The sequence below is a fragment of the Synchiropus splendidus genome, chromosome 1 (assembly GCF_027744825.2).
Source record: "Synchiropus splendidus isolate RoL2022-P1 chromosome 1, RoL_Sspl_1.0, whole genome shotgun sequence".
Classification (NCBI taxonomy): domain Eukaryota; kingdom Metazoa; phylum Chordata; class Actinopteri; order Syngnathiformes; family Callionymidae; genus Synchiropus; species Synchiropus splendidus.
In genome coordinates this window covers 28568515-28596433 of record NC_071334.1, presented here as the reverse complement: position 1 = coordinate 28596433, position 27919 = coordinate 28568515, and the positions used below count along the sequence as shown (strand labels likewise).

Sequence of the window (27919 nt, the reverse complement as noted above, 5' to 3'; positions counted from 1 at the left end):
CACTTTGAAAAAACACAGCTGAAGTATCATTTTTATTTTCGTAAGGGAGTAAAAACATGGTGAAAAACAAATTTTCACAGTCTGCTTTTTGCACAGATGAAAGTAGTAACACATGGATACACAGCACAGCTCTTATTCCCTCTGTGTCAAAGACAACAGAGGCAGAGTAAAACGGAACACACTCACACTCTTTCATGACTGCATAGTTTTCAAAGGGTAAAATGTGCAAATAAACTCCTCAATGACTTCACAGCCGTAACTGAAGAGGAATCATTCAGTGTTGCATCAGTTAGCTGCTACATACAGGATATTTCACAGCACATGAACTTAAGCAGACGATTCAAACATGGCTTGTCTCTTCAAAAGTAAAATACCGAAGGCTACATCCATATCTTAATTCTTCATCCATTATTATTATTATTATTATTATTATTATTATTATTATTATTATTATAGATAGATAGATATTTCATTGGTCATTCAGGGTTTCCTAGTTAGCTCTGTGTAATCTTAAATGATGATCATTTGTACTTGCTAAAATAAACTGATAAACTTCTAGTTTACTTATTTATTTAATTTAGATAAATGGACTAAAACAGTATGTTAGTATGCAACATTTTCATTGGTTGAAAGTCCACAAAAGTCATTAGTGGTTTTTGTGATGCGAGTAAGTTTGGAATAAGTTTAAATAGCGCCAAGGATGGTGAAAATGAACTTGACGTTCTATAGCAAACACTCCACTTCAGCAAATGTGAAATGCTCCCTGGGTGGTTTTGAAATGGAAGGTAGCAGTCTGGAAGCAGCCTTGAGAGCATCATCGTTCTAGTTCTTAGACTGTTTTTCCTAGTAGAAATTGCTGTAACCTGCGGTACCGTTGATATTCGTATTTATAATATATCTATCTTGGTTGGGAGAGTATCATCAACCGTGCAATGAAGCAATCATCTCGGACAGTTTGGCACAGCTTGGAGTACGGGCCCTCTGTGCTCTTTGGTAGAGGTCGCTGTCTCCAAAATAGCGAGCTCTGTACAGCATACCTTCCTCTGCAAGAAACAACACAACACATTGTGTAATGCAGATATTCTTGCGATAACTGGTGAGTCTAGCATCAGTAGAAAACCTGATTTACTTTGCTGTTTTTCTTTCAAGCAATTGCTGCGTAGGTTTGAGATAAACTCCTCCTCCACCGACCGCTCCAAGTGTTGCAGGTTGGCGCCGGTGTACTCGTAGGGAAACTGCTCTCCAACATAATACGGGATCTTTAGTTTCTCAGTCAGCCGCTTCTGGGAGTAACCTGCTGACCTGCGGGCCAGACAGGACGTGAATGTGAGGAGATCTTGTGACTGGATTCAGGGCAAGAATGGTAGATATGTGCCATCTGTCTCAGATCAAATGACAAGTGCCTCGTGATGAAGAGACACAAACAGACTGGACTCAGCAAAACAAACAAGGCAATGGAAAAAAGATTTGTTTACACTGCTGATGCGTAAACAGAGTTAGCATGCCTTGACCCACTCAACTCAGTTGATGATCATACTTACCTATTTATGTTAAGCAATATGATGTCTGGCTGAGCAATGTTTTTAAACTATAGATAATAATATGACAAATTAAATGTGGATATATTTACATTTATTTAGTAATGAATACTTTAATAGTTCCTGGTTTAATTTTGCTTTGTGTTTGGTTTTTTTTTTTAAACCTCCTCATCTTGTTACAAAAGAAAAAAAAACAACTTTTTACCGAGAATTCCAGCAAGGTGTCACTCTTCGAAGATTAATTGAAGATTGATCTTTACCATATGCAACATTGTACGATGCCTTTACAACATGGTCTCTGTGCTAATGTTAATGTTTAAATAGTTATGTGTGGTGAATGTTGTTGCTGAGCACCCTGTTGGTGAGTGTCTTTTTCTGTACAGCTCTCCTCTTACCTCTAATATAGTGGCTACGTTTTCTTCGTGTTGCTAGTATTTACATTTTTAACTGGCACTTTGTTCATAATTATAAATGGAACTTAAACTTAGTGCGGGTTACATGCTAAAATAAGCTCATCATGTAATAGTGTGGTGAGCCACTTCTGTCCTGTTGTCAAACCTGCATTAAGACTGAGTGTGTAACATTTTTAGTGTTGCCCATTCACAAATGTATCATTTTACAATGAAAATTTACCACCACCTTCGATTCCTATCGGCCTATTGGCATGCAATCTTACAGTTGTAAATACATGAACTGAGGTCGACAGTCCACAGTCAGGCACCATCTTGAAGTACATTAGCCGGTAAGGAACATAATAGATTGGCCCGCCTCAGTGGTCGTAACACTGAACCCGGCAAAAAACAAACAAACAAAAAAACGATTATGAAAAGAACAGGAGACAGAATAAATAAAGAATAGGTACTGATAGTACCACTCTGCTTCATCTCGCTTAAATTCACAAATGTTGCTGCTATATGCAGAATACAGCTCACATACCATTCCATACCATATTTATTTATAAAGCACTTAAAAATCATAAAATTGAAGGACAGATACACTAAAAATTTCTAAAAAGATCAGTTTTAAAAGTGGACACTGATGGTGCCAGTCTAACACCTAACAACTCCGTTACCAGCCAACGTATTTCAGGATTCCGTGTGACTGTAGAGGGTCGACCCCAGTTCATGCATGTACAAAGACAAATATGTTTGTGAAGCGGCCACACAGATTCCGATTTTTAACTACTAAAACAAATCAGCACATACAACCTTTGATCTGCTTTGTATCAAACTTAAGCAGCTCAAATGTAACTGTTTTCATCGACAATAAATGCAATAAATACAAGACAAATGAAAACACCCAACTCTGATCATAACTGCTTGTGAAACAGTATGTCATACTTACGGCCTGTAGTTGAGGCTGTAAGGAGAGCTGTTGACCATAATCTGACTGAGCGCAGACACAATAACCAGGATCAGGATGGGCATCACCTGCACAAACAGAGCAAGGCCTCCCTGCAAAAAAAAAAAAAACAAAAAAAAAAAAACATTAGCACTGAAAAGCAATTCTGACTATCATTCTGACAAATATCAGTGGAATGTCAAATAAGTTCCAATCCACATACGTCTTGTCGTCGCTCTCTTCTTTCACGCCTCGGCTGACGCATCCTGCCGTTTGCGTACATGTGCTGGGTACCTACACGTTATTATTCAACATATCATTATGACTGACTAGTCAGACTTAGATTTGTATTTTACAGGTAAAAAGAGGGACTTACTGGAAGGGTACCCGCCTCCAAAGAACATATTAAAGAGATCTTCAGGTGAGATATCCGACTCAAAGTTGTTATTATTAGAGCTGTGACTTGATGGATGTCTTGTCTCCTCTCCACACTGGTCATACTGCTGTCTTTTGATGGCGTTGCTGAGAACAGCGTAGGCATTTCCAATGGCTGCGTACAGGCGTGAGAATGTTAAGCAACACCTGCATCATTATGTAGAGTGCTTTCATTAGAGATCACCTTTAAAAGCTTCGGTCGCACCAGGGGCGTGATTCTTGTCTGGATGAAACTTTAAAGCCAGCTTTCTATACGACCGCTTCAGTTCGTCCTCAGAGGCGTCTTTCCCCACGCCCAGGATTTCATAAAAGTCTTTACATTGTTTTATTCTGTGAAGAGAGACAGGTTAAATGTCCTGGAAAACATTTACACACATATTATTTCAAAGTAATTATTATCATTCCAAAGCACCTTTTCACTGCATCCAGCTGCTCAGCAGTGTATGGTTTTGGGGTGTCAGAGGGTTTATCATCTGCTCTTGCAGACGATGAGGAGGTCTGCCGCTGCCGAGGTCCAGATACCCCATTGAAGTCTGGTGTGCCATCTTGTCTGGGTGTAAATCCATTTTTGGCTATCAGGTCCAGCAGCGCTGAAAGTAATCGTAATGTTTAGCAAGAATGTGGATTCCCGGCCATCAACAATTATATTAAAAAATGAAACACATTCATCCGTGATTTAGGTTTTTGACTACAAGATGTTGTGATGTCTTCTGAAAAAATAAATAAATAAATAAAATTATATATATATGGTTTTGGGGTGTCAGATGTACTCCAAAATGCCAAAATGTAATGTATGTTTTAAAAATGTATTTTTTATTTTATGCCAATTTGGTCATTTGTTAAAGAAATTCATGAGATTGTAGATATGTATTAATATAAGATTAGATTACAAAAAGACTCGGAAAGTATGCATCTTGGTAAGTCACCATTGCAGTCGTGCTAGCACATTTAATGGTCGTTTCTCTGCTACACCATGACGTTTAGTAAAATTAACTAAGAAATCAGTCATTCTTGGTTGTTTAAGGTTGTGAAATGTCAGAGGCCCCGACGATCTAGGATGCGAGCGGAGGCCCAGGATGTGAACTCTGCAGCTGGTGATGCTGCAAGTGATGCGGCGGCAGCTGCGCCTCCTCTGGACGATGGAGATGCCGCCATCACCACTCCATCATCAGCGCATCCTGACTTCTCACCTCCAGCCTTCTCCGTCGGAAACAGCCTCTGGGCTTTCTCCAGGAACCTCAGCGCTTTCTCCGATTCCCCTCTGCCAAACGCCGCAGTGGCGATATCGATGCAGCGCTCCGCTTCGTCCCTGTTTACTTCCATCGCAGCCACGACCTGGACCGGAAGTAAATAAAGAAGCCGGTGACGTAACGCGGATGCAGATTTTGCTATATGGCTCATAAAAAAAATCCTTATACACTGTATAAATGTATTGAAACTCCCCTTTCAGGATTTCTGCCGGTGATTTTATGTCAGAAGTAAGATTTGTGTATTGTGTGTTTTCTAAATTGAAGAATGCAAAGTACTGCAAGCCAGGCGTGTTTTACACATCCACGTAGTGATGTACAGTGGTGGGGCGTAGTGATGTCAGGGGAAATACACAGATAATTATATAAAGCTATTTAAATGGTGGGGAAAGTTCCTTTGTTTCAATTATTCACGACTGACGGAGATCCACCAAAGCAAAGCTAAAACCTCTAAGGAAAATATAAATAAATAAAAAAATATGATGTGCACAAAATTCAGTATTCACATGTTCGTCTTTATTAATCATGTAACATTCAAGTAAGTGATGACTATTTCAGAAAAAAAAATGTTGCAAGGTCGCAAGCGCATTTGAAGCTGCTTATTCATCAGTCCACCACTAGATGGAGACATTCATCTTGGATGAGATTTTGAAAAACGTACTACATGCAAGTGCATTTTTCAGCTTCGTGGATTAACTCACTTGCAGCTGTCGCCACCACAGACACCGCCACTTGGTCCACGCTTTCACTGCAGTTATACTTAGGTTCTATTCACTCTCGGCAGCATTTGAAAGGCAGCTTATGGAATTTGTCATATGTATGACAAAAGCGGGTTCTATTCCTGTCGACAGTGACGAATTGAAGACGCATACTTTCTTTGACAGCTTGTCAAAAGCCATTGTTTTTAGAAAAGTACACAGTTCACCATGGAAATGGAGTGGTCTGAAATGTCCAGTCACACTGCAGAAGGTGCAGGCTTCTTATAGTCTAAATCTTTAAGCTCAATATACGACTGCAGCAGGGCAATAAGAGTAAAAACTAGATCCTATATTGCCTTCAGCAAATAAGGTAAATAATGGCGATTCAAATTCACACTAGATTCAAAATGGAGAGGTATGCAATTTTAAGTGATGTTAATTATTGATGGGAAATGTGATCTACAAAACTCAGTAAAGCATGCACACAAAAGGTAACACACATCAATTGTATATGATCTTTTTTATCACGCTTGTTCCACCAAATAGACGGTGAACAATCTCCCCAAACTTCCCATGGTCTACTCCATGACTCTTGGGAAATGTTGGACTGAATAGAAAAGAGTGGATTTTGCAGCAACACCCTTGACTTTTTGCACTTTGGAAACAGCCATTTGGCTATTCAGTCAGAAGAGATGCTTTATAACAAACTACCAAGTCAAAGCTATCAAACCCAAACTGCTGCATTAGCAGAGGAAGCAAGCAAGTGATGCAATAATGGACGATGAAGTATAATAACAGGGTCAAAAGGGTTAATGAGTCATTCATTAAAAGGGGCTGGAAATATGAGAACACTTCTTCTCATTACACCTTTTTGATTCCTCAGGTGAAGTTGATACGAAAGAGCAGCTGATGTTGTTTGATGTGGGATAGATATGAACTTCTACTCCTCCACTGTTAATGCTACTACTAAAACAATTGATAACTTAAAGCAGTCACATGTGCAGCAATGAAGCCATGCTCTGCATTGAAGTCTGTCAATGTCTTGTCAAGGGAACTTGCATGTAAATATAACAAGTCTCTCAAAGTCAGAAGAAAAGAGCCCATCTTCAGTCACAGATTGAATAGAATATGGAGTAGAATTGAATGAAATGAATAGATGGTTCGGATGTGCTGAAGATGGGGGAAAGGTAGTTTGGTCACCAAACAGTATGAAAGTCAAAACCAGACATGCAAATTCCATTTATTCCGTGTACTTAAGACGTCGCATTTGGTTAATCGGTTGCATACAAACGGTATGAGATTGGATTGACTCCTTAAAGCACATGGATGTTTGCTCAACGGGAGGAGCAGGTCAGCCAGCTGTTGTCAGATGGTTGGATTCCCAATGAAGATGGAAGCGTGATCGCGTCTAGACAGCAGCAGGAGGTAAATATACATCTGGCACAGTGAATTCAAAAGGTGAACAGCAGATAAAGAACAGGCCAATCAGCGGCAACCATGTGGGCGGCATCTGCGCCCTGATTGGCCGGCTGCTGCTAAGGCACCTCGAGTTCCAGCTCTCATTGATGCGTTGATGCGGACTGTCACTCTCCCTTTCGGCTCACTGTAGTTTTGGGCTTGGCAGAGCCGCAACATCGCCGCTCTAACACATCTGTTTTTCCCCCCAACAACGAGACCCCGTTAGGTAAGTTTCCACCTCTCATGATTTTGTAGAACATGGCTGTTACGCAACGCTGCGAATGTCAGCTGGAAGTCAAGCATCACCGTTTTGCCATCTTCCTCGTCAGCGCCCGCTAGCTCGCTAGCCATAGCGCAAAATCACTGTTTCCATCAAATGCAGAACCGGCGACGGCTGACTTGTTTTGCGTTCTCGCCCCCTGGTTTCCACCAGAGCATCACCGTGTACTGGCTAGCATGACGGAGGCGGAGGAGCAGAAGCAGCACAAGCAGCCCGCTAATGGCAACGCTCTACCGGAGGCCCCCCGAGAAGATGCGTTTGATCACACGTACAAAGAGAAAGCGGGCCCCAAACCGGCCAAGAGCATCGTGTGGAAGAACGTCATATTGATGTCCTTCCTGCATATAGGTGCCGTGTACGGCATCTACCTCGTCCCCTCAGCATCTCCTCTGACCTGGCTGTGGTGTAAGTTCATCTACCTGTTAACATGGCTGTCGCGGTGGCTTCGCTGGTGCACACATTCAACCAAAGATGTCTGACTTCTGTGTCCTGCCACAGCTGTTATCCAACACCAGCCTCGTGCTCTGGGCTAAATACTTGGTGATCTGCACCACACACAGCGTTTGCCACATCCAAAAGTTTATGAGCACAGTCGAATCCATTCCTATTACTGCATAATATAAACAGATCGGCGCAGTATTCAAACCAGTAATGATACAAGTGGGATGGGTATGAACATTGATGTTTATTATTATTGTATGATAAACTAAAACCTCTTAGGCTGTTCGATAAGATCATGAAAGGCACAATGTGTATAAAGTTGTTTTGTCCATCATTTTCCTTTGAAGATTAGAGTCCAGATAAAAGTGGCAATCATGCATCGACAAAGACTAGTTATGAGTCATCAGTGGCACCACTTATGACAGGATATCACACACACACACACACACAAGTTCGTATTTACATCCTTATTAGGACATTGTGAGGTTTCTCATTGCCATAGTGCTCTCCCCAGCCTCTCACCCAAAACCTAACCATCCTAAACAAATGGCTAACCTTAACCAGGACTCTGAATCAAACTAAAACCCAATTATAATGACCTAGTTATTTTGTCTTCCTCCTCAAATTCAGGTTGAACTGGCAGTTACCATTGTTTTTGATTCAAACGACATGGACTATAAGATAGATTTACTTGATTTCATCACAAGCTGGATACAACACAGACAAACAAGCGGTACAAAATAATGGTCATCAAAGTGTCGACAAACACCTAAACAATACAGAGTAGAGTGTGTAAGAGTGTTCTTCCTTAACTGGGATGTGTTCTCCTTAAGCAGTGTTTGTCTGTCGGTTGGTTGTCAATGGAGAACTTTCTTCCTGGTCCATCCATTATGGGGAAGTGGTTCAGGGGATTTATCCATGATGAATATTCACAGAAAAACTATATGTATTGCTAGAATGTGTTGTATGCTTTTACCTGGTTTATCTGTTTACGAATTTCACCATAATATAATGACTGTGACAAACATTTCTTGTCATATGTTTTGCAATATTTATCAGTTTATCACTTCACGACAGAATTGAAGTTGAGACATGGAATTTTTTAAGTGTGTACAACACGTCTGTGATTGTCCACCTGAGGCAGTATCTTTTTCATGGCTTTCACAGGCTCTTTAGTAAATAGTCATATACGGTTGAATATTTATGAACATTTTGCATCATATTTACTTGTTAAAAGCCTCAGGACCTTCACTGGTGTGGCTGTTTCATTATGTTAATGCTAATTTGACCCCAATACAGTCCCGACTCTGTGGATTTCATGTTATGGATTACATTTGTTTACTACCATTTAACTTAAGCAACTGATTTGAATACTCTCCCCACCGCTGCGACTGCATCGCCAGAGCCTGATCCTCCCAGTGTCTGCCATGGACGGGGATTATGGATCAGCCAGTGTGTCATTTAGAGATTTAACGTCCCAGCATGCATTGTCAAATTGAAAAGTGTTCAATGTGCGAAAGCTGAATATCTAAAAAAATAGAAATGGCAGAGTGATGCTGTAAAATTATGCTACTAACAGACCCACCCCAGATTCGGAGAGGTGACCCATGTTTTGCTACAAACTTGTGATCTGATGTCATCCAGTTCTGTCACACTATGAACTAAAACTGAGTGACTTCTCCCTGCTACAAACGCTCAAGTTAAATGGTAACCACTGTAGAGTTTAGAGCCACATTAATAGCACTCAACCGAACACTTGGATATGATTCTCACTCTCGGCCAAACTAATCTTCCTCTTCCTGTTTCTCCACAGCCATTTTCTGTTTTTTGATAAGTGCTTTAGGAATCACCGCAGGTGCTCACCGCCTGTGGAGTCACAGATCCTACAAGGCCTCGTTACCTCTACGGATCTTCCTGGGTGTCGCCAACTCCATGGCATTTCAGGTAATTAGACATACCAGGCTTTAAATGAGATGGGATGGAAATGGTTGCCTGGAGAGGCAGCGGAGCTGATGGATGACTCCATGATGCATATTGCTCCAAATGCACAAATCAGAATTGTTGTAGTTGGTTGCTGTGTAAGGAATTTTGCTAGCTATCTTTTTATGCTGAAGACTGGGGACACCCTTTTATAAGCGTGGAACACACAGAATAGTAGGCAGGTTGGCACGGAGTAATGAACATGTTGGTTGAATTGAATAACTGTAGAAAATGAGTGAGTGCAAGACTGCCACTGCGCGAATACAATTCCACATGGTTTATTTCTTATTGTGTGGGCGCTGCGTCTATAAACCTAAAAAGCTGAGATAATAAATCCTCTTTGCATGGGCGGCTCAGACCCCACCACCTGAAAAGCAGTCACTTACCATCGAAACCGGCCTAAATTTACTGGATTCTGGTGCACAAAACACCCAAGGTGGAAAATGCAAACAACAAAAAGTGTCAGCTTTCACATAACTCGAAAAACTGCTGACACGATTGAGGAGTGGTTTTACAGTCTTGTCACGTTTCAAAGAGATCTACATTGGTGTAAAAATGAGAACAGAAGTGGTGTATTACTCTGTGTCCCATGAGGGATAAAATTTAGAATCGAGAAAATAAATATGTACAAGCGTTTATATACAAAGTGCCTGTTCTATTTCGATACTTTCTGTCGCTCTTTATTTTTGTCTTTTGGCATTTCCCAGCAGGGGTTGCCACAGGAAGTCCACCTCCTCCGTGCTAGCCTACCTTGTGTGTCCTCCCTAAAGTATCCAAGCCAAGGGCTCAAAATTAACTTTTTCCCTCAGTGTCCTGCACCTGTCCTGAATTCTACTTTGTGTTGTCCTGGATATACCACGCAGTGTCCCAAATTCTAATTGTTGTCATGGTTCATGTACTCGATGTTGAGGCTATTGTTATGTTTACATTGAAGAAATTGTAGTGTTATTTTTCTATTCAATATTTGGAACCCGTGGTATCAACTCGACTTTTATCCGAAGCGGAGTTCTTATGTGTGGTTTTCCGTCTGTACTTCTACTTTTTTAATCAGGTTGAGACAGTGGATGATGGTCCATCTGAGAGATAGACGTTGACAGCAGCGTGGTGCAGTTAGGCCTCCTCGCCAACAGAAATGATATCACATATTGGTTCATTTATGCGTTGAATACTGGACCCTTTGTCCACCCCAACCATGTATTACGCTGACTCACTGACCACGCTTTCACCACATGCCTCCAGAACCTGTTGGTGTCCAATTTACCTCTATAAAAATGGACATGTATTTTTCCATCTGTAGTTACATCACAACTCAGTTTTTGACTGTTACATTTGCAGTCCAATGAGAAACTATGTCTATATTGTAATACTTCTCACATACATGGAACAAATGCCGCAGTTACTAACTAGTAAATGGGAAGTTAAGCTTCATAAAAAAATGCATCTGCATAAAACAACTAGACATAACTGAAAAACACTGTTCAGTGTTTGTTTATGTAAAGTTCAATACTCGCTCTTGATAAAGCTGTTTTCTTCACCTGCAACTGTTGACCCTCTGTCAGTGTCTAATCCCTGTCTTCTGTTTAATCCCACAGAATGACATCTTTGAGTGGGCCAGAGACCACAGGGTGCACCACAAATACTCAGAGACAGACGCGGACCCTCACAACGCCGTGCGCGGCTTCTTCTTCTCTCACATCGGCTGGCTGCTGGTGCGCAAACACCCTGATGTCATCGAGAAGGGTCGCAAGCTGGAGCTGTCCGACCTGCGCTCCGACAAAGTTGTAATGTTTCAGAGGAAGTAAGTCCTCCGTACACTGAAACAGTCCTTGCTCTAAGTGTGCGCGTGTGTGGAGAGTCGACTTCTCGATTGTGTCACAACAGATGAAATAAGCAGATGACAACTTGAGGAGGATTTGGGCTCCAGTTCAACAGGACAATAATAAGTGTCTTGTGCTCAGAGCTGACTCTGAGTCACATGTGTCACACGTCTGTGGGAGCAAGACAGCCACAATACAGTTTTTCGAAAACATGGCAGAAATGTATCAAATTCATTTTAATATTTTTGGTTAGCATTGTTTATCTGTTGCCTGTCCAGTTTTCTGAATATTTTTTGTGATTCACTGCCTTTTTTTTATTGAAGCAAGGGGTGAGGTGCTTTCTCAGAGAACAAGGTCAAATATTGCTGAACTAAAGTTCCAATGACAAAGGCTTTAATTAACTAAAAGGGAAGAAATGTCTCAAAACTTTGATCGATAAAATCCTTTTTACTGTGCCAGAAACTATTACAAAAACATAAAATAAGGGACTTCACATTCACCTCACATTAAAAAGTTGATAACAAGCTGAACCTTGTTATCAAGAGACGGAGGAGACTCAACTCTGTGTGAGTCAGCAGATAAACAGCTAAACAAGCCCCTCTCTGATACAGCAAGCTACCAAACGTTCTGACAATAGTGAGTTACAATAGTCAGTTCATGAAATTAAATAACATTTTCACATGAAGCAGCGCAACCACCGGTCGTCTCTAACTCTCACGCTCCTTCTACTCAGGTACTACAAACTGACCGTGCTGCTCATGTGCTTCTTCGTCCCAATGTCCGTGCCTTGGTACTTCTGGGGCGAGTCTCTGTGGGTGGCTTACTTCATCCCGGCGTTGCTGCGCTACACACTGGTGCTCAACGCCACCTGGCTGGTCAACAGCGCCGCCCACATGTGGGGGAATCGGCCCTATGACCAGAACATCAACCCACGGGAGAACAAGTTTGTCACCTTCAGTGCGATAGGTAAGATGGATTACTGCTGTTTGTTGGGCCCATGTAGCTTCTCTAAGTTGACAGCTGACTTGATACCTTTAAATCAGAAATTATTTCCTGCTGACTTGGCTGTTCTACTGGATGTTCTGTTTACACATCTGAATGATTTGGAGTTATTGATTTTCATATGTATACACATTATGTTAACAAATATTCTTCCCACCAACCTCTGCAAACATTTTCTCCGCTCAGTTTTTCTGTTCTGTGTGGCAGAATGGTGGAGAATTTCTTGTTAGCCACTCTGTTTGCCAGGGTGAGAGCGATGGCCTCCATCTTTGAGGAGCTCAATGATTTAATACCCAACATCCCCATGACAGCGCTACTTCATTATTTATCGAACAAGCTATAATGTAGTCTGACTCACTTCCAAGAACCCCAAAAAAAAAAACAGTTTTCAGCCAGTGAAATGCATTTTTCAACCGCCCTTACTGGGACTATTAAAGAACCATTCTGAAACATAATTTTTTTGCAGCATAGAGGATTACATTTCTACCTTTACGTGCACCATTTGTGCCCCCACAGTTCTCTGCTCTGATTTTAAGTCAAGTTAAAGGTTGGACCTGACTGCCATTTGTTGTTGATGTGCCGCAGGCGAAGGCTACCACAACTACCACCACACGTTCCCCTTTGACTACGCCACCAGCGAATTTGGCTGCAAGCTCAACCTGACCACCTGCTTCATTGACTTCATGTGCTACCTTGGTCTGGCCACGGACCGCAAGAGAGTGTCCCGTGAGCTCATCATGGCCCGAGCCAAGCGCACCGGCGACGGCAGCCACCAGAGCGGCTAGGACGGCCGACGCCACTCGCCGGCTAAACAGACGGAATCCGAAAGCTACGCCTCACGGTCTTACGACAGCTCTACATTTCTCATCCTGGGAGGATCCGAGCGGGGGCCTCGACCACATTTTGCTTGTTTTCGTGGGTTTTTTTTGTAGCTGTAACTTGTCCGAGAAATAACCACCTTTTGCTAAGCTCTTGGGCTTCAGACGCCGAAGGTTTCGCAAAGATGTTTTCTAGATTTGAAGTAGATTTGATTTTTGAAAAGTCAACTTCATTCTCAGCTGTTTGGCCACCTTGGTGTGAATTTTTCCATGCGAGTTGTAGCCAAAGTTTTTTTATTTTGATTTTATTTTTTTTTCTGTACAAGTCGACAATTACTCGGAAGACGTGGAACACTTGAAGATTGGAGGGACTGGTGCCTGAATTTGCAGTTTACAGAGAGAGACTTCTGATATAAATTAACAAATCAATGTTTTTGTTTTTGGAGACTAATGAGACGATGCACGTGATGACATGTGAGGGAAGCCAGACCTTCTTCTGCCCTGTGCAACCTTTGCTGACACCAAATATGTACAAACATCTAAAGGTGGACGTACAATGAAGGCGCTTTCACAGGTTAGAAGGTACTTCAACCTGAATAGTGAAACTGTAACTGAACTCAGAAATGGCGTTTCTGAACAAATGTGCTTATTTGTGATTTGTTGTTGAGCTACTGAATCATGAGTCAAAAAGAAAATTAATCGTATGAGTTCCTGTACTGCTGACTCAATGAATAATTTGATAGTCGGATTAAAAGATTTTCAAACTCTCCCACCTAAATTTGTTCTGCAGGAGATCCAGAGCACGGCCACAATTCCAGAACTCTCCAGCTTGGTTTGATGGAATTAAGCATTTCCTGCATGTATCTGGAAACACAGTTGTTTCTGTGGTATTTTGACTTTGTTAATGTAAACGTGTTTATGTAGCATAACTGAGAACATGCATATTGTTTGTGATGTGGCCATAGGAAATGAACAAGCTCATTGTTGCCCCCAAATTTACGAACAAAAAAGGAGGATTATGTGATGTGCGTGTCGACACCAGCTCACCAAATTTCTGATAGACCAATGCCAATGAGTTAGTTGGAAAGGAAGTGATAACTAGTTTGACTCCAGGAACCTTGTGAAAGCGCTGTTATAATTAACTGCCAAATTTGTATTGCTTATCCCAAAAAAAAACAAAACAGAAATGGTCATGTGACAGTTCCAGTGTGAGTAAGCGGCATCCAAGTATGATTTCTGTTGTAGGTGTGAAGTGGACTGCATCTATTTTTGTGAGCTGACTGAGCTTTGCTGTGGTGATGCAAGGTCCTGCTTCCCTCCACGTCTGGTGCACATCAGTGTGTTTTTGTTTTCATTTTGGTGTGTGGAATGCTTAAATTATTTATGTATTTATCTATTATTGTGGAACTCAAAAGACAGAGGAGCTCTAACCAGAACCAGTTTTCTACAATCTTGGCGAATCATTTTATCCCGAAGACAAAAAGTCAGGACACTACCTACCTAATGCCTTATGACTTGAATCCATTCCGGATCCTCACTTTATGTCAGTTCAGACACAAAAAAAGGTTTGATTCTCACATAACAAATCTGGTGGAAAAATTCATGTTTAGGAATCCGAAAACACCCGAGTATTTATGCATTTGCAGGTAGCATGACGGCTCAGAATATGAGCCCTTAACAGGTGCCAACTTTCAAACAACGGTGCTGTCATGAGGAATGTCAAAAGAAAAAAAAAAAGCCAAAATTCACCGTGTCCCCAACTGGACCAGGAGCAGAATGTCATCGGTCTGATTATGTCAATTGTTAACAGCTCAAATAATCTCTAATAAAAGTCACACTATTTTCAATACACTCGAAATTCCATGAAGCCTTGTGCCCCTGTATTTCTTCTGTTCACTGATGTTTGTGATGTCCCGGCTGCTGACACCACCCTGAACCACTGCTTTTTAACGTGTGTGGATGATGGATTTTTGGGCTCATGGTAGCTCTCAATAGTTTTATATCCATTCAGTCAGCCAGTAGCCAAACACACTGTGGAGTGAGAAAAACAATATGCCTTGGTAGCAAGCTGGAACTAAAACTTGGTAGCATTGTATGGACAAAGACAGGTGAGAGGGGAGGCTCTTGGCTGCACAGTGGGGTTGTGGTGAGCACCTCACAGCAAGAGGGTTGCTCATTTGCTTCCAGCTCTGTGCGCTCTGTGATAGGCTGCCAACCTGCTCAGGGTGACCCTCGCCTCTTGTCCAAAGCCCCCTGCAATCCTCACAGGGGAACAAGATCAGTGAATGAACCCATGGCACAAGCAACAACACAACAAAGTCGAAGTGTGCTGGGGAGTGAGTTGCCCACCATGGAGTCAAGAGTGGAGCCGCTCATCCGAGCTGGAAGGACCTTGGAATGTGTCAACAAAACCCGAGTTCGTCCGGCTGTCCCATGGACCCAACCGTGGATAAGCAGAAGACATGGTCAGTCACACCTGTTGCAGCAAGGAGAAATGTTGAAGAGGAGTTGGGGTGGTAGAGTTTATCAAAATGCCATAACATTTGGAGACTTCCCTTTTTTCCTACATAATCTTCCCATGATGCTTGGAAGCATCATGCTATGGAATCAGAAACTGGCATGAAGGAGCTGAGCGGATCAGATTCTGTCTGTGTCTTGTCTCCCTGTTTGTGTGTGTGTTCTTGTATAGCTGTGCTTGTGGGGACCAGTTCTTGGAAACACACTTACTTGTGGGGACCTTTTGCTGTTCCTCACAAGTGTGAGCATCAGTTTTAGGACTAAAATAACTGGGTCATTTTAACCAGGTTCAGAGTCCTGGTTAAGGTTAGCTATTTGTTTTGGATGGTTAGGTTTAGGGTGGGAGGCTGGGGAAAGGGTTATGGCAATGAGTGGTCCCCACAAAGATGCGACCAACACCTGTGCGAGTGTGTGTTTACTTCTGGCGAAGGGAAGAACCTGGAATGGGAACAGTCCATGGAGACAGTGTTTGGGAAAGTTTACCAATCCCTGCAATAAAAATGACCCCTCTGACCCGACTGCTGATAAGCAACTTTATATAAATAAATGATTGTCAATGAATGGAAGCAGACGGTAGGTAGACTGACTAAAGACACTGCTTTATTTAGATTTAGAGTTTAGAGTTAGGTCACCCATAAGAAGAATAATATTTGGTTTGGTTCTTGAAAACCTTTGTTCTTAAGTTATAGAAAATCCTACCAGTTTATACCAAGCACTGGCTAAACATGCACTTTCAAGTTAGATATTAAATGAATGAGCCCTGTTTCACCAGAACCGGGTCATATATGTGGAGCAGATCATAGGTTACTAAAGTTTACTCAGGTTCACAGAAGTTCTTAAAGTGACGTCATTGTCCTGTTCCGCTCGCACAAACGGAACACCGGGTGACGAGCGCGAACGTGTTCGGTTGTACGTGCGTTCGCTGCGTGGCCACACGAAACGTCTCCCCGCGCGAGCCTGGCATGACTGGGGGGGTTACTGCAGTTCAAACTTTCAGCAAAGAAAAGTGATGAGTTGCGTGCGCCACAGCGTGTGACCGAAGCCAGCCAATCAGTGAGGAGGCCTTGACTTCTGATTCATCTCGACCAATCACAGGAGAGGGGGAGACAAGCCGCCGCATCGGCGGTAACCTGCCGACATCCGGACCTGGGCTCCTTTAATAAGAGTTCGGTTATGACACCGCTGGTGGGGAAATTACCCAACACACTCTGTTTCTGTTAGGTTCAATTTCATGTCAAGTTGGCACAAGTGACGCCAGAAATAGTAAAATGTACAGGAGTATTCCATACACAAAGCAGATTCGTTTCTTTTTTCATTTTTATTTGTTCATGTTCTACCTATCTGTATTTACCTGGGAGAGTTGTGACCGTCCCTTCAAACCTTGTTTTATGCATCGGAACAGTGGTTCTACTCCAAGTCTCTGGATGACTAAACCCACCATGCTTCATTTCAGTGAGACACAGGCAGCTTCTCATATCTGACCTATTGTTTTCTTCGGGGTCCTGTACTGGTCTGTGGTGAATTAGGAATCTCTTCCTTTGTTAGCAACATGAAAGACATACATCAAAGCCAGGGGACATGATGCCAGATCACATTGAAGGCTTGCCTCCACGTATGATGCAACAGGAATACAAAGAGGTTTGTTGCAACGTGTTGCCGTTTCTGATTCTCCCACAGACTTCATTTTATTCATTCGTTTTCAGACCCGTTCTGAACGGGTCATCATTCAGAACGGGTCAAAGACTTGAGCAACGACTGATCACTCCCAAAAGAGAGAAAAAAAAAAACACATTGAAAGCACGTTACTGCCACCTGCTGCCCAAAAATAAAAAACACTTCTAAAACGAAAAAAAGTGTTTTATTTACCAGCTTGTTTAAGTTGCTTATTCCATCTTCAAATAGAGATAACAAAAACATGGCATAACAAAAATGAAACAGAAAGAAGAATCAAATGGTTCAGCAAAGTATTTCATGATTTGCATTTTCCTGTTAGTGTAAAACAAACGAGGGTGAAGCCAGAAAATACCAGTTTGACATTCTTCTTCAGAAGTGTGTACTTCTCATGGCACCATGACCCACAAAACACAACCATCACTTCACATTGTAAGACTGCACTTACATCGTTCTTGCCAAATAAAAACACCAGACTCAAACTCTTAACATCCTACAGAGAAGTTTCAAACCCACCCAGTGACTCGACCCATATTCTAAGCCTCGCATTGTGATTGAAACAAAGAATGTGACTACCTGACCAAGAATCAAACATCCAAGTTTTGAAATGACAAAACCCCCAATGGTCAGAATACATTCATTTCATCTGTCTGTAAGACGATTATGTTGAAGAATCTACAAAACAACGTCTGCATGGAGGGAGGGAGGGAGATGAACCAGAGCAAGAGCAGAAATGATCTCACTGTCAAAGTCCAAAACAGGAAAAATAAATACATTTATATAACATGAGTGATAACACTGGAGTCTCCGAGCTGCTCTCAAACGCCCAGCTTGTTGGCGATGGTCATGACAACTTTGAGGATGGGCATGAAGGCGGAGATCTCGCTGAAGTTGCTGCTGCTCACCACCTGGGTGTGGACCTCAAGGCCCCGCTGGTAGTTCTGACTTGCCACACAGCGGCTGATCTCGTGGAGGCCACTCAATATGTTGTGGGAGAGCTGACAGGGAAAGTAGAAGTAGTCACGTATGACATCTTATGAACCAAGTCTGACGTCACCTCTTACCGACTGCTCCCTCAGTTTGTCATACAGACATCCCAGGCGCTTGCTGGCATCATCAAGCTTTCGTTTGGTTTGCTGGACAAGACAGATTAACAAGACATGTATTTGGATCATTGAAACACTCAAAGACAAGGACCATGTGACTCACTGGGTCTCCTGCGGCAAGCTGACAGCGCTGAACCAGACTGTCGAAGGTGGACTTCAGAACCATGTGCTCAGCTGGGATCTCCTTCTGCTCCACTCGCTCGGCAGGAAGCTGCTGAAGAAGCTGAGGGACAAACGGAAACCACTTCATGCCTCAATTGTACATCACCTACGTTGCCACGATACACTGCTCCATTGACTCTGCGAATGGTGCGTCACTGAGTACATGAAAATAAAGTTTCATGCATCTCAATTCCCTCTCCCATCAGTTGACAGGAAGACAGGAAGGAAGCTATTAAACACACACCGACCTGAACACTGGGCTCCTGGGGTGCACCTGGAGGGACTTGGCCGTGATCATTCGGCTGAGGGGCCTCTGCTTGGAAACCCATTACGGGGGCCGTGATGGGAGCAGGAGGAGTGTAGTTATCTGGAACCTAAGAAACGTGAAACAAAAACTATCACTCTGCTAAACCAATTGCATCTGCTGATGCGATGCAATTGGTTATCCCTCACATGACCGTTCAAAATGATACTAGATCATCTGTCATCAAAACAAAACTAAATAAAAAAGCATGCCCATAGTTGCTAACACATAATACGCAGTTACTATAGCAGTGAAACGAGATGACTGATAAGTTATATGGCGGCCTCTAGCGGTGATCTTACGAACATGTGGCACACCACACTCTAGTATTCATTCATCCAAAAAACAATAAGAACAATAAGTCATATAAGCATGATACACATTTAAAATAGTGTCAATTTAATGTTCATTAGCGACTCCAGTACCTTTTTCTTTCTGGGTCCCCCTCGTACAGCAGGAGGGTCGTTCCAGCCCTCCTGGGGCCCTGAAAGGCACACATACAATGAGTTCACCACTACGGCAACAGAAGTCATTTCACAGTCAAATGTACAGGTAAGAGCATCATTTCAGCCAACGTATTTCATATGAACACAAGCCCATGTGTCAAAGCAGCGGCAAAATAGCAGGATCTACAGGCCTTTGCAAAAGCAGCAGCCAAGCCAAGATCAACTCTCAAGCTCTCAAGATGACTCTCTCACCTTGAAATGGAAACTATTTGTACTTGTGGATTTATTCTTGTTTGAGCAGTCAACTCCCTTACCATGTGATTTTGACAAACACTACTAAGATGAGGTTGAGGAGATGAGTTTGAAAAAGGTGTGTCTAAATCATTCACTTATTCCAAGAATCATAGTTATTGGGGCCAAGAAAGTGAGGCCCCATCTTTTGTTTTTGGCATAAAATTGCAGGCTGTGCTCCAACGAATGATAAGGTAACCTGTGATCTTCAGAGTTTGTCTGTCTCTCAGACTGCAAACAATAAAAAAATAATCATATGGAGAAAATGACTGTGGGGCGATAATAAAACTACATGGGTGTAAATGAGCAGCTCGGCTGAGGTTTGTGCCCTCTAGAGTTTTTCTCCAGTGATAATGTGCTTTTTTTCTAGAGCAGAAAATATTTACTGATAAAGTTTGGACATTCATTTGAATGAATCCAAAGTTATTTGAAACTAAATGAAATGAAAGACAAATTTCCATGTCGATTAGTGCTCATTCTTTGAGTTAAACTTAGGAGGAAATGCATCACTCTTTGTGTTTGCAATAGAATCGCATTCATCAGCAGGAAATAGGGGCTTGAAAGATATATACAGAAATGTAACCAGAAAGGGGGAAATAAATTGACTCATATAATAAGAGAATCTTCCCTTTTAGATGTGGAAGTCAGTCCTCAGATTGCTCTTTTTCCCCCCACACATTTTGTTGTTAAATGATCATACATCAAGATGATGATCACTCAGGTAGTTGGCTAGAGGTGAGAACCGAACCTTGAAGAGTATCTGGCGGCATAATGTCATCCTGTCTATTATTAACAGTCAACCAATACAAAAATGTCCCTTGAAAGTCCCATGATGCACTGCAATAGTCAGCGCATCATCGCAGGACAAGGACTGTTCCATGGAATTAATCAAATTGCAACTCTGTCCTAGTCACCACAGCCAGGCATGTTGTAGAACATTAGCTACTTCGTTAAACTGGTTTCATCGTTCAGCCCGATCTGAGCAAATGATTTAGATTTGAGCAAACCATTGAAATCATAATGTTGTGAATCAAAATTATTGAGCAATCGCTGGAACTATCAAAGACAGCTGCAGCACTCGGATGCTCATCCTGTTACCTTGAAGATCACTTTGAGAATTCAGCCAAGGAAAATGTCCTGCAGGTTAAATGAAGACACTTTTCAATTGCCACCGGGAATCCAGGGTCAAACACTGGGACGTGTTTCAAATAGGACTAAAATGTTGGTGACAGTGGTTTTATACTTCACAAAGACAAGGGAGGTGTTTACCTGATGGAGGAGGAGCTACAGCAGAAGCATTGAAGGGCTTCACTGCAGGAGCACCAGGACCTCCCTGTGGGTACCCTGCCGTGACAGGGACGTAAGGTCCAGATGTCATTGGTGGAGCTGCCGCCTGGTTTTGAAGAGTCCCTGGATACATAGGAACTGGAGGTCCAGGGTGAGAGGTGGGCGGCATAGGGCCGGATGGTAGAGAGGTAGATGGCAAGAAGCCTATAGGTGGGACCCCTGGACTAGGCATGGGGGGCAGACCGCCTGGCGTCGATGAAGGAGGTGGTAGAGGAGGTCCAGACAGGTTCGCAGCCGGCATTGATGGACCAGAGGGGGGGAAGCTAGAGGGTCCACCCAGGGGCTGAGGCTGGAATGGCTGATGAGGGAGGAAACCTGGAAGGTCACAAAAGAATCAGAAGGATCAGCTGAGCCTGTGAGGCTATAGATCAATTTCTGCCATAAATGTATACAAAGAAATGGTCTCCACTTTATTACACTCATATTAACTCAGAGCAGTTAAGAACTGTTTGATTGTATACAAAACATTTATTGCAAAGGACTATAGAGCACAAGGGAATATCAGCCACTCCCACTAACTTAAAGAGTTTAACTTTTTTTCTCTACTGTTATGCATATTTGCATGATCATTAATCTTGCTTCTTTTTGCTTAAACACCATGTGCCTTTGTCGTCTCAATGCTCTCGTTGGTCTTAATTTTGAATGTACCATAAGAGGGGAGAGGGATGGTTTGTGGTATGTTTTTGTTTGTGTTGTTTCGTGTTTTTTTCTGCTCTATTATTTGGCAGAATTCATCTCATGGTCTTGATATTATGACTTGCTATTCTGTATACTACAAAAAACAACAAAAAACAACAATACAATATGTTTAAAAAAAAGAAAAGGAAAAGAGATATTGTTCATACATAAGCCACACCGGTCTATAAGCCGCGGGTTCAGTAGTGCTGTCTGCACCATTTCGAAAGGTAAAAAAAAATGGTCCAGCATTGAGACTGACCCATGAAACAAATTGGACAATGTTCTGAACGTGAATAATGAACTTGTATCTTTTATTTACATTAAAGCGCTCAAAATGTGTTGCTTTCGTCTGCGTGTCCGAAGTGCCACAGCTGGTCTCAGCTGCTTCTTCTTGTCTCTGGTCGTCCAGGACAATGGCTCTGTCAACAGAGCTGCAGGCACGCAGGCGAAAACAGCTAATTTTAAGCACATTAATGTAAATAAACGCCTGCGATTTCATCGGTTTAATGTGATGAGGCTCAATATTTGGGCAGCATGACTCTCTTTATTAGCCACATGGCATAAACCCAGGGTTCAAACGCAAGAAAAAAGTAGCGGTTTATAGTACAAAAATTACGGTAATTTGGAATGATTTAAGAACTGATCTATAATTTGGAAAAGCAAAAACAACGGTGAGTCAAACCTGCAGCAGGACTGGGTTGTTGGGGGTACGGTGGCCTCATGACAGGGCGGGCTGCACTGGGCTGCGGTATATGAGGCTGAGGCGGCAGACCAGGTATGCTGCTAGGTGGGACAGCCTGTGGGTTGAAAAGGGTAGGGAGAGGAGGCTGCTGTGGAGCCGGAGGGGCAGAAGGCTGGTACTGACTCTGTTTATTGGACGAAAAAAAACAAAACATTTCAGATAGATAAAGAAAATCTATATTTTATAAATGGTAAAATGAACCTAACAAACAACCTCTTATGGGACAGCATTCCAAACCAGAAAAAATAGCTCTTATATGAACAAACATTGAAGGTGTCACTGTTGTACCATTATTTGGGCTTTCGGGGCAGGAGGTTGGGCAGAGGGAGCGGGTTTAGCTGCAGGGCCGCTGGTTCTGTTCGAAGAGTTCTGTTGGCCTTCTCCCTGAGCGTGGAACAGTCGGTTCCTCAGCATCATGATTGCAGGCTGTGGCGAGAAAACACCAGTGAAGTCGCTCATCATTCCTAAACATGACTTTACAGATATCACTCACCTGGTCTGAGTTCTCTGGCAGATAGGTCATTGCAGTTGCTAGACTGCCCTCTGCTGCCAGGATGCCAGCATAGCAGGTTAGCTTCTCTGCCAAGATGGGGCTCTGCACTGCCACCTCGCTGTTGCGGAGCCGTTCGATAGACTTACGCAGCATCATTACTTTTTCTACCAGATCCTGGAGGACAAAGATTAGATAAGAAACAAAATCAATGATGGGCATTAGGAAGGATAATACCTCCAGTCCCAGTGGTGAAGAGGTGTCTCTGTGCTGAGCCCAACACTCCACCAGCTTCTCAATGTTCCCGGAGCAGATGTAGCAAAGACAGGCCTGTAGGCAGCGTTTCTCCGTCCCTTCACACTCCAGCCGCCCTCCCAGAGTATCTGTCAATGAGCAGCGGGGAGGTTGAGAGAAATGACAGGAGCTTAGACTCCACCAGTCCCCTGTAGGGAAAGAAACCTACCACACAGACGGGCAAAGTCTTCAGGGTGAGCGTAGGTCAGCAAAGCAGCCAGAGCTTCTTTCCAGTTGTCCAGCTCACAGCTTTGTACAATGTCCCTCCAATTCTGGGTCACCACTGAGGAGATCAGCTGAAGGAGGACAAAAACAAATTTATCAATAGAGTAGCGACACAAGCCTGAGAGAGAAGTCTGTTTTAACATATGAATTTTTTAAATAATGGATGTAACACAAAATATTTTTAACTTCATCCTCACCATGGAGATACTGTTCTTGTGTTTGCTGAGGTATTTCTGCTGAGTCTTCTTCAGCAGATCTTCTCCTCCACTGATGGACAACAGGATGGCCTCAGCATATCGCCCGTCGTTCAAGCACAACTCTACTGCCCCTTCAAAGTTTCCCACTAGCAAGGCCTGACTTATCAGCCCGTCTGTGTCTACAGGAGTAAAAGCAAACTCATGCCTATAGCCACGGGTGAAGAGCACTTGTAACAGGGGGTGTGTATTTACCGCAGGACACAGGGATCTGGAAGTTTTCTTTTGAGGTCTGATTGAAGAAATCTGCTGGCGAAACTGATCCAGATGTTCTGACGTCGGCAACAGCAGATGATTCTTCAGACCTCTGTAGAGTGAAAGTATAAACAAGGACTCAATACACCAATAATGAAACACAAAGCCAGTATGTCTCTGTGATTTTCTATCACATTTTCTGATAGAGCGAGTTCACAGCACTCATCCAGCCTAATATCCAACTTCATTTTTTATAGTACTTTTTTGACTGGTCTGTATGAAGATGCTAGTTTTATTTTATTTTATTCATTAATTTATTTTATTTATTTATTATTATTTTTAGATATACTCACTTTTAAGATAATGTAACTTCATCAAGAAAATACAAACACAAATAACATACATACTTTTTTATTTACAAATTATTAAAAGCCAACATCGCCAACATTACTGTGCTTGAACACTGTAAATTATGCATAAGGACTAGTTGGGTTTCTAACAGTTCTCACATTATACAGAAGAACCTTAGACCCACTAACCTCAGCTGAGAGCTGCAACATCTTTTTGGCCAAGTCTTCAGCATCGACAGCATGCCCATTGGACTGGCAGTTTTTCCCCAAACATTTTGAAATCTAAAGAGTCAGTGAAATGAAAGCTCAGTAATCAGACTCCCCAAAACAGGACACGCAATAATTATCAAAGTCAAACCTTTCTCTCCAATTCATCTTTACTGAAACCCAAAAGCTTCAGGAATTTAATCCGTGCTTCATCCTCAAAATTCACCTGCAAAAAAAGAATGAAAAACACAATGGGGGAATTGGATTAAACACATCAGCATTATTCCATCTATTAACATCAAGGTGACTTACCAGCAAGAACTTCCAGATGTCCTGTTCGGCGTCAGACTTGGCTGTCTGAATCTTGCCCTGGCAGTAGTCATTAAATGAACCTGACTGCAGTGCTACCTGAAGCTCCTTTGAGCGCTGGAGGAATTCTGTCTCTGTGGAAACCTGGCTCACAAACACTTGTCTGGGGACGGGCTGGGGGCTCTGCACAGGTTGCTGTTTGGTATTCTCAAAGGTTATCAGCTTCCCACCAAACTGAGAGACGACACTTCAAATCAGAGCCCGGACACTTTTAACAACAACTTGATTGAAGAGACATTTTGAGCAAAACTTACAGCAAATGAAGCTCCCACTGGTCTGCGCACCCACTTTGGAGGTTTCTTCAGAGGAGGAATGACTGTTTCCTGTACTGTTGGTTGAGGAACCTGCAGGGGTGGAAGCACTTGTCCTGTTCCAAAGGGATCCATCGTGTCAAACGAGGAGGAAATCTGTTTAACGTCAAACGTTAGAACGTTAACTAACTATCTTATAGAACTGCTCATGGTGTTCGCAACACAACTGCACCACATGCTGGACAAGGAGTGAATGTATTTACCTTATCCACGGTGCTCTGCTGCTGAGCCTTTAAGCTTCCTCCCATCACAGAGTAGACACTGATTCTGCCATCAAAAGAGGCAGCAGAAAGCAGAGCAGGGTTTCTTGGACACCACTGGATGTCGAAACACCACTGATTCGTCGTGGGAAGCTCGTAAATAACCTAAAAGATGATTAAATCGCTATTTAACAGAAGACAAATCCAAATTGCTTGCCGTATTACAGAAAGACAAATCCGTTTTTCATACTTCTCCAGTGTTTGGATTCCAGCAGAGGATCCGGTTGTCTTTGGCGCTACTAAGCAGGAGCTCAGGATCAGCCTGGCTCCATGATATTGACAGAATCCCCCTGAAAGAAGACATGTTTAGTTGCATTCGGATGACTTGGCCAAGACAAAAAGAAATCTCAATGTGAATTTATAAGATGTTTACCTTGTGTGATTCTCTAGGACTTTCAGAGGTGAGGTGGCAAAGCGAAGATCCCACATCTGGATGACGGGCAGGCGGTCGTCCTCGGAGGCCAAAACCAGCTGGGTGGCCACCTCAGGATGCCACAGCATTCCTGAACAGTGCATCTAAACTCAAAATGTAAATAGACGCATCAATGAGGTAATCCTTTATGATCACCAACCATCCCAGCATACGCCTGCATAGTATGCATATGCGATGCTTTCAAGCTGAACAAGCACACCAAGTAAAATGTCGTAGCTCTTGTTTTTGTTTCAGTAATTCTTCACAGAATCACATTTACAATTTACCTCTACAATTGAACTAAACAACTCGACATACCCTGTTACTGTGGTCGCTGATCTTGATAATAGGCTCGTTCTTTCTGAGATCCCACACAACCGCTTTTCCACTGGGAGTAGCCGAGGCCATGATGTGTTGGACCTGCCGATTCCATGAGACCACACTGACATCTTCAGCAGGCTGAAAGGAGAAGTCGAGTATGAAAGCACTGTTGACATAGGGCAATTAAATCAGATGTAGCGTGGAGAAATGCACAACTCACCTGGGTTTTGGCCCCAGGAGTCATAGGGCTGCTAAAGTTGTTCAGATCCCAGATGTAAATCTCTGAATCATTTGCACCTGATGCAAGGAGATTACTCTATTGGAAAAACGAAGACAAAAAACATTAATTGTATCCCACACTCTGGAAATTTCATGTTGACATTTAACCTTTCAAATGGTAATACTAACCTGAAAAGGATTGAAGTCCAGTGCACGAACAGGCCCTGTGTGTTTGTCAGAATGTCCCACTACAGCATCAGCTGCTGAGCTTAATATGGCCTCAGGATTGTAGACAGTTAGCACACCATTCTCACTACCAGCAACCAGCCTTCCACCTGAACCGTCATCGCCCATTCCAAAACTCACCCAGACTACACTGTGCAACCTGTCCAAGATCACAACAAGAATCAGTTGTGGGTAAAATGACGTCATTTTAGGGAGAAATAATGTCAATCGATCAATCGATAGAGCGATGCTAAACTGTTATGGGGGATGCTACATTTTAAAACTACAAGAGATTGCAATGGTAGACACCCCAATGTATCATCTCAACTCAATGAAGATACAGACTATGATGGAAGCAAAAACAGTTGATTTAAATGTGTAGCATTTAAATAAACAATTTGTTTAAAGTTTCACTTAAATATAGTCCACAACTGAACAAGTTCTCACAGTTACCTGTTTGTAATAGGTAGTGAGCCTTTAAGGTGCATATCCAGAGATGGATCAGCAAAATCCATTTCAAATATTTCTAGAGCTGCTGTGGTGTTGAACGAGGCATCCAGCTGCTGGGCTGAGGTTCCTGTCAAAAAACGAGGACACATCAAGGCACGTCTGAGCTCTGCTCACTGGTGCAAGGAAGTTGGGGGGGAGAAACACATGAGTACAACAGTCACACGACGGAGGAGATGATAGGTACCTAAGGCCAGGTAGATGGGATGGTGTCCGGCTGGACTCCACGCCTGCTGGGCGGTCCTCTGAATCTCCTTCAGCCTCATCTTCCGCTACCGGTATTCAGCTCTAATCCTTGACAACGGTAATAAATTCACATGTGGTAACAGTCATGAATTAAATCCCAAAAATGCGAGTCGACACCATGTCCTGATACAGTCTTCAGATGCCGTTTACATTGCTGAACAGCTAAAACCCGAAATCAACATGGTGCTGTCAAGTTATGGTTAGCAAACACAACACGTCGCATTAAAATCGGGAGCCCAAAACATACAAAAAACAGCATGCAAAATCGGTCGACCGCGAAGCAAAACATGAGATTAAACTAGTTTATTCCAAAGAGCTGACGCTGCTGCTACTACAAGCCAGCGACAAGCCACCACCCTTCCCTCCGAAACCCCGCAAACCAACTGCATGGGATTCACATATTACTTAATAGTTCAAATGAAGCAGGGACAATTTGACAAAAACTACCTATATGCCAGTCTGCATCCACCTCCAGGAGGGTTAGCAACTTAACAACCAGGCTAACAGATTAGCCACAGGATTCAGACCAAAGTGCTGTGATGTGTTGTCACTCAGCTACGGGGGCCGAGGAGGAACACCGCAGTTCCCATGATGCAACAGGCTCCCTCCCAAAATGATTGCGGATGAGACGTACCAAGATGCTTAGTATGGAAACATCCGTCAAGCCCTTGACAATGTTTGATAAATCTGCAGAAAATTGCATTTGTATTTGCAA

General features: G+C 42.7%; 3 protein-coding genes across 5 annotated transcripts; 1 reads left to right on the top strand and 2 right to left on the bottom strand.

Annotated features, from left to right (window-relative positions):
• Positions 1-23: 23 nt before the first annotated feature.
• On the bottom strand, positions 24-7654 carry dnajb12b (DnaJ heat shock protein family (Hsp40) member B12b). 2 transcript variants are annotated; one of them, XM_053847413.1, is made up of 9 exons: positions 7417-7654; positions 4505-4649; positions 3727-3904; positions 3499-3644; positions 3256-3429; positions 3103-3173; positions 2883-2992; positions 1130-1302; positions 24-1043 (listed from the first exon to the last, which is right to left on the bottom strand). In XM_053847413.1, exons 2-9 carry the CDS (start codon positions 4635-4637, stop codon positions 922-924), a joined length of 1107 nt encoding a protein of 368 aa, XP_053703388.1. In that variant the 5' UTR covers positions 4638-4649; positions 7417-7654; the 3' UTR covers positions 24-921. The 2 variants fall into 2 exon arrangements, with proteins under 2 accessions (XP_053703388.1, XP_053703306.1); XM_053847331.1 differs by lacking the exon at positions 7417-7654 and adding an exon at positions 5263-5380.
• scd (stearoyl-CoA desaturase (delta-9-desaturase)) lies at positions 6785-14902 on the top strand. Its single transcript, XM_053847540.1, has 6 exons — positions 6785-6943; positions 7151-7402; positions 9252-9382; positions 11011-11216; positions 11969-12201; positions 12823-14902. Exons 2-6 carry the CDS (start codon positions 7174-7176, stop codon positions 13020-13022), a joined length of 999 nt encoding a protein of 332 aa, XP_053703515.1. The 5' UTR covers positions 6785-6943; positions 7151-7173; the 3' UTR covers positions 13023-14902.
• On the bottom strand, positions 14398-27793 carry sec31b (SEC31 homolog B, COPII coat complex component). Of its 2 annotated transcripts, XM_053847104.1 has the most exons (29): positions 27652-27793; positions 27146-27252; positions 26905-27028; positions 26416-26611; positions 26228-26323; positions 26005-26145; positions 25648-25790; positions 25465-25564; positions 25218-25379; positions 24958-25110; positions 24647-24877; positions 24486-24560; positions 24317-24409; positions 23778-23889; positions 23526-23704; positions 23273-23399; positions 23047-23192; positions 22813-22986; positions 22608-22745; positions 22260-22443; positions 20822-21214; positions 20651-20689; positions 19241-19299; positions 18760-18885; positions 18453-18572; positions 18308-18379; positions 16924-18241; positions 15405-15531; positions 14398-15308 (listed from the first exon to the last, which is right to left on the bottom strand). In XM_053847104.1, exons 2-27 carry the CDS (start codon positions 27222-27224, stop codon positions 18062-18064), a joined length of 3642 nt encoding a protein of 1213 aa, XP_053703079.1. In that variant the 5' UTR covers positions 27225-27252; positions 27652-27793; the 3' UTR covers positions 14398-15308; positions 15405-15531; positions 16924-18061. The 2 variants fall into 2 exon arrangements, with proteins under 2 accessions (XP_053703079.1, XP_053703174.1); XM_053847199.1 differs by lacking the exon at positions 20651-20689.
• Between the last annotated feature and the right edge of the window lie 126 nt (positions 27794-27919).

What these genes read in the sequence shown, in the direction of transcription:
- scd (XM_053847540.1), top strand. Translation starts at nt 7,174, where the DNA reads ATGACGGAGGCGGAGGAGCAGAAGCAGCACAAGCAGCCCGCTAATGGC. An exon ending in CCAACTCCATGGCATTTCAG is followed by an intron (nt 9,383 to 11,010) that starts GTAATTAGACAT and finishes TTAATCCCACAG; the next exon opens with AATGACATCTTTGAGTGGGC. An exon ending in TGTCACCTTCAGTGCGATAG is followed by an intron (nt 12,202 to 12,822) that starts GTAAGATGGATT and finishes GATGTGCCGCAG; the next exon opens with GCGAAGGCTACCACAACTAC.
- dnajb12b (XM_053847413.1), bottom strand. Translation starts at nt 4,637, where the DNA reads ATGGAAGTAAACAGGGACGAAGCGGAGCGCTGCATCGATATCGCCACT. An exon ending in TGGAGGCGGGTACCCTTCCA is followed by an intron (nt 3,174 to 3,255) that starts GTAAGTCCCTCT and finishes AATAACGTGTAG; the next exon opens with GTACCCAGCACATGTACGCA. An exon ending in GAAGAGAGCGACGACAAGAC is followed by an intron (nt 2,993 to 3,102) that starts GTATGTGGATTG and finishes TTTTTTTTGCAG; the next exon opens with GGAGGCCTTGCTCTGTTTGT.
- sec31b (XM_053847104.1), bottom strand. Translation starts at nt 27,224, where the DNA reads ATGAGGCTGAAGGAGATTCAGAGGACCGCCCAGCAGGCGTGGAGTCCA. An exon ending in CTTCACCACTGGGACTGGAG is followed by an intron (nt 22,987 to 23,046) that starts GTATTATCCTTC and finishes TTTGTCCTCCAG; the next exon opens with GATCTGGTAGAAAAAGTAAT. An exon ending in TGCCAGAGAACTCAGACCAG is followed by an intron (nt 22,746 to 22,812) that starts GTGAGTGATATC and finishes TTCTCGCCACAG; the next exon opens with CCTGCAATCATGATGCTGAG.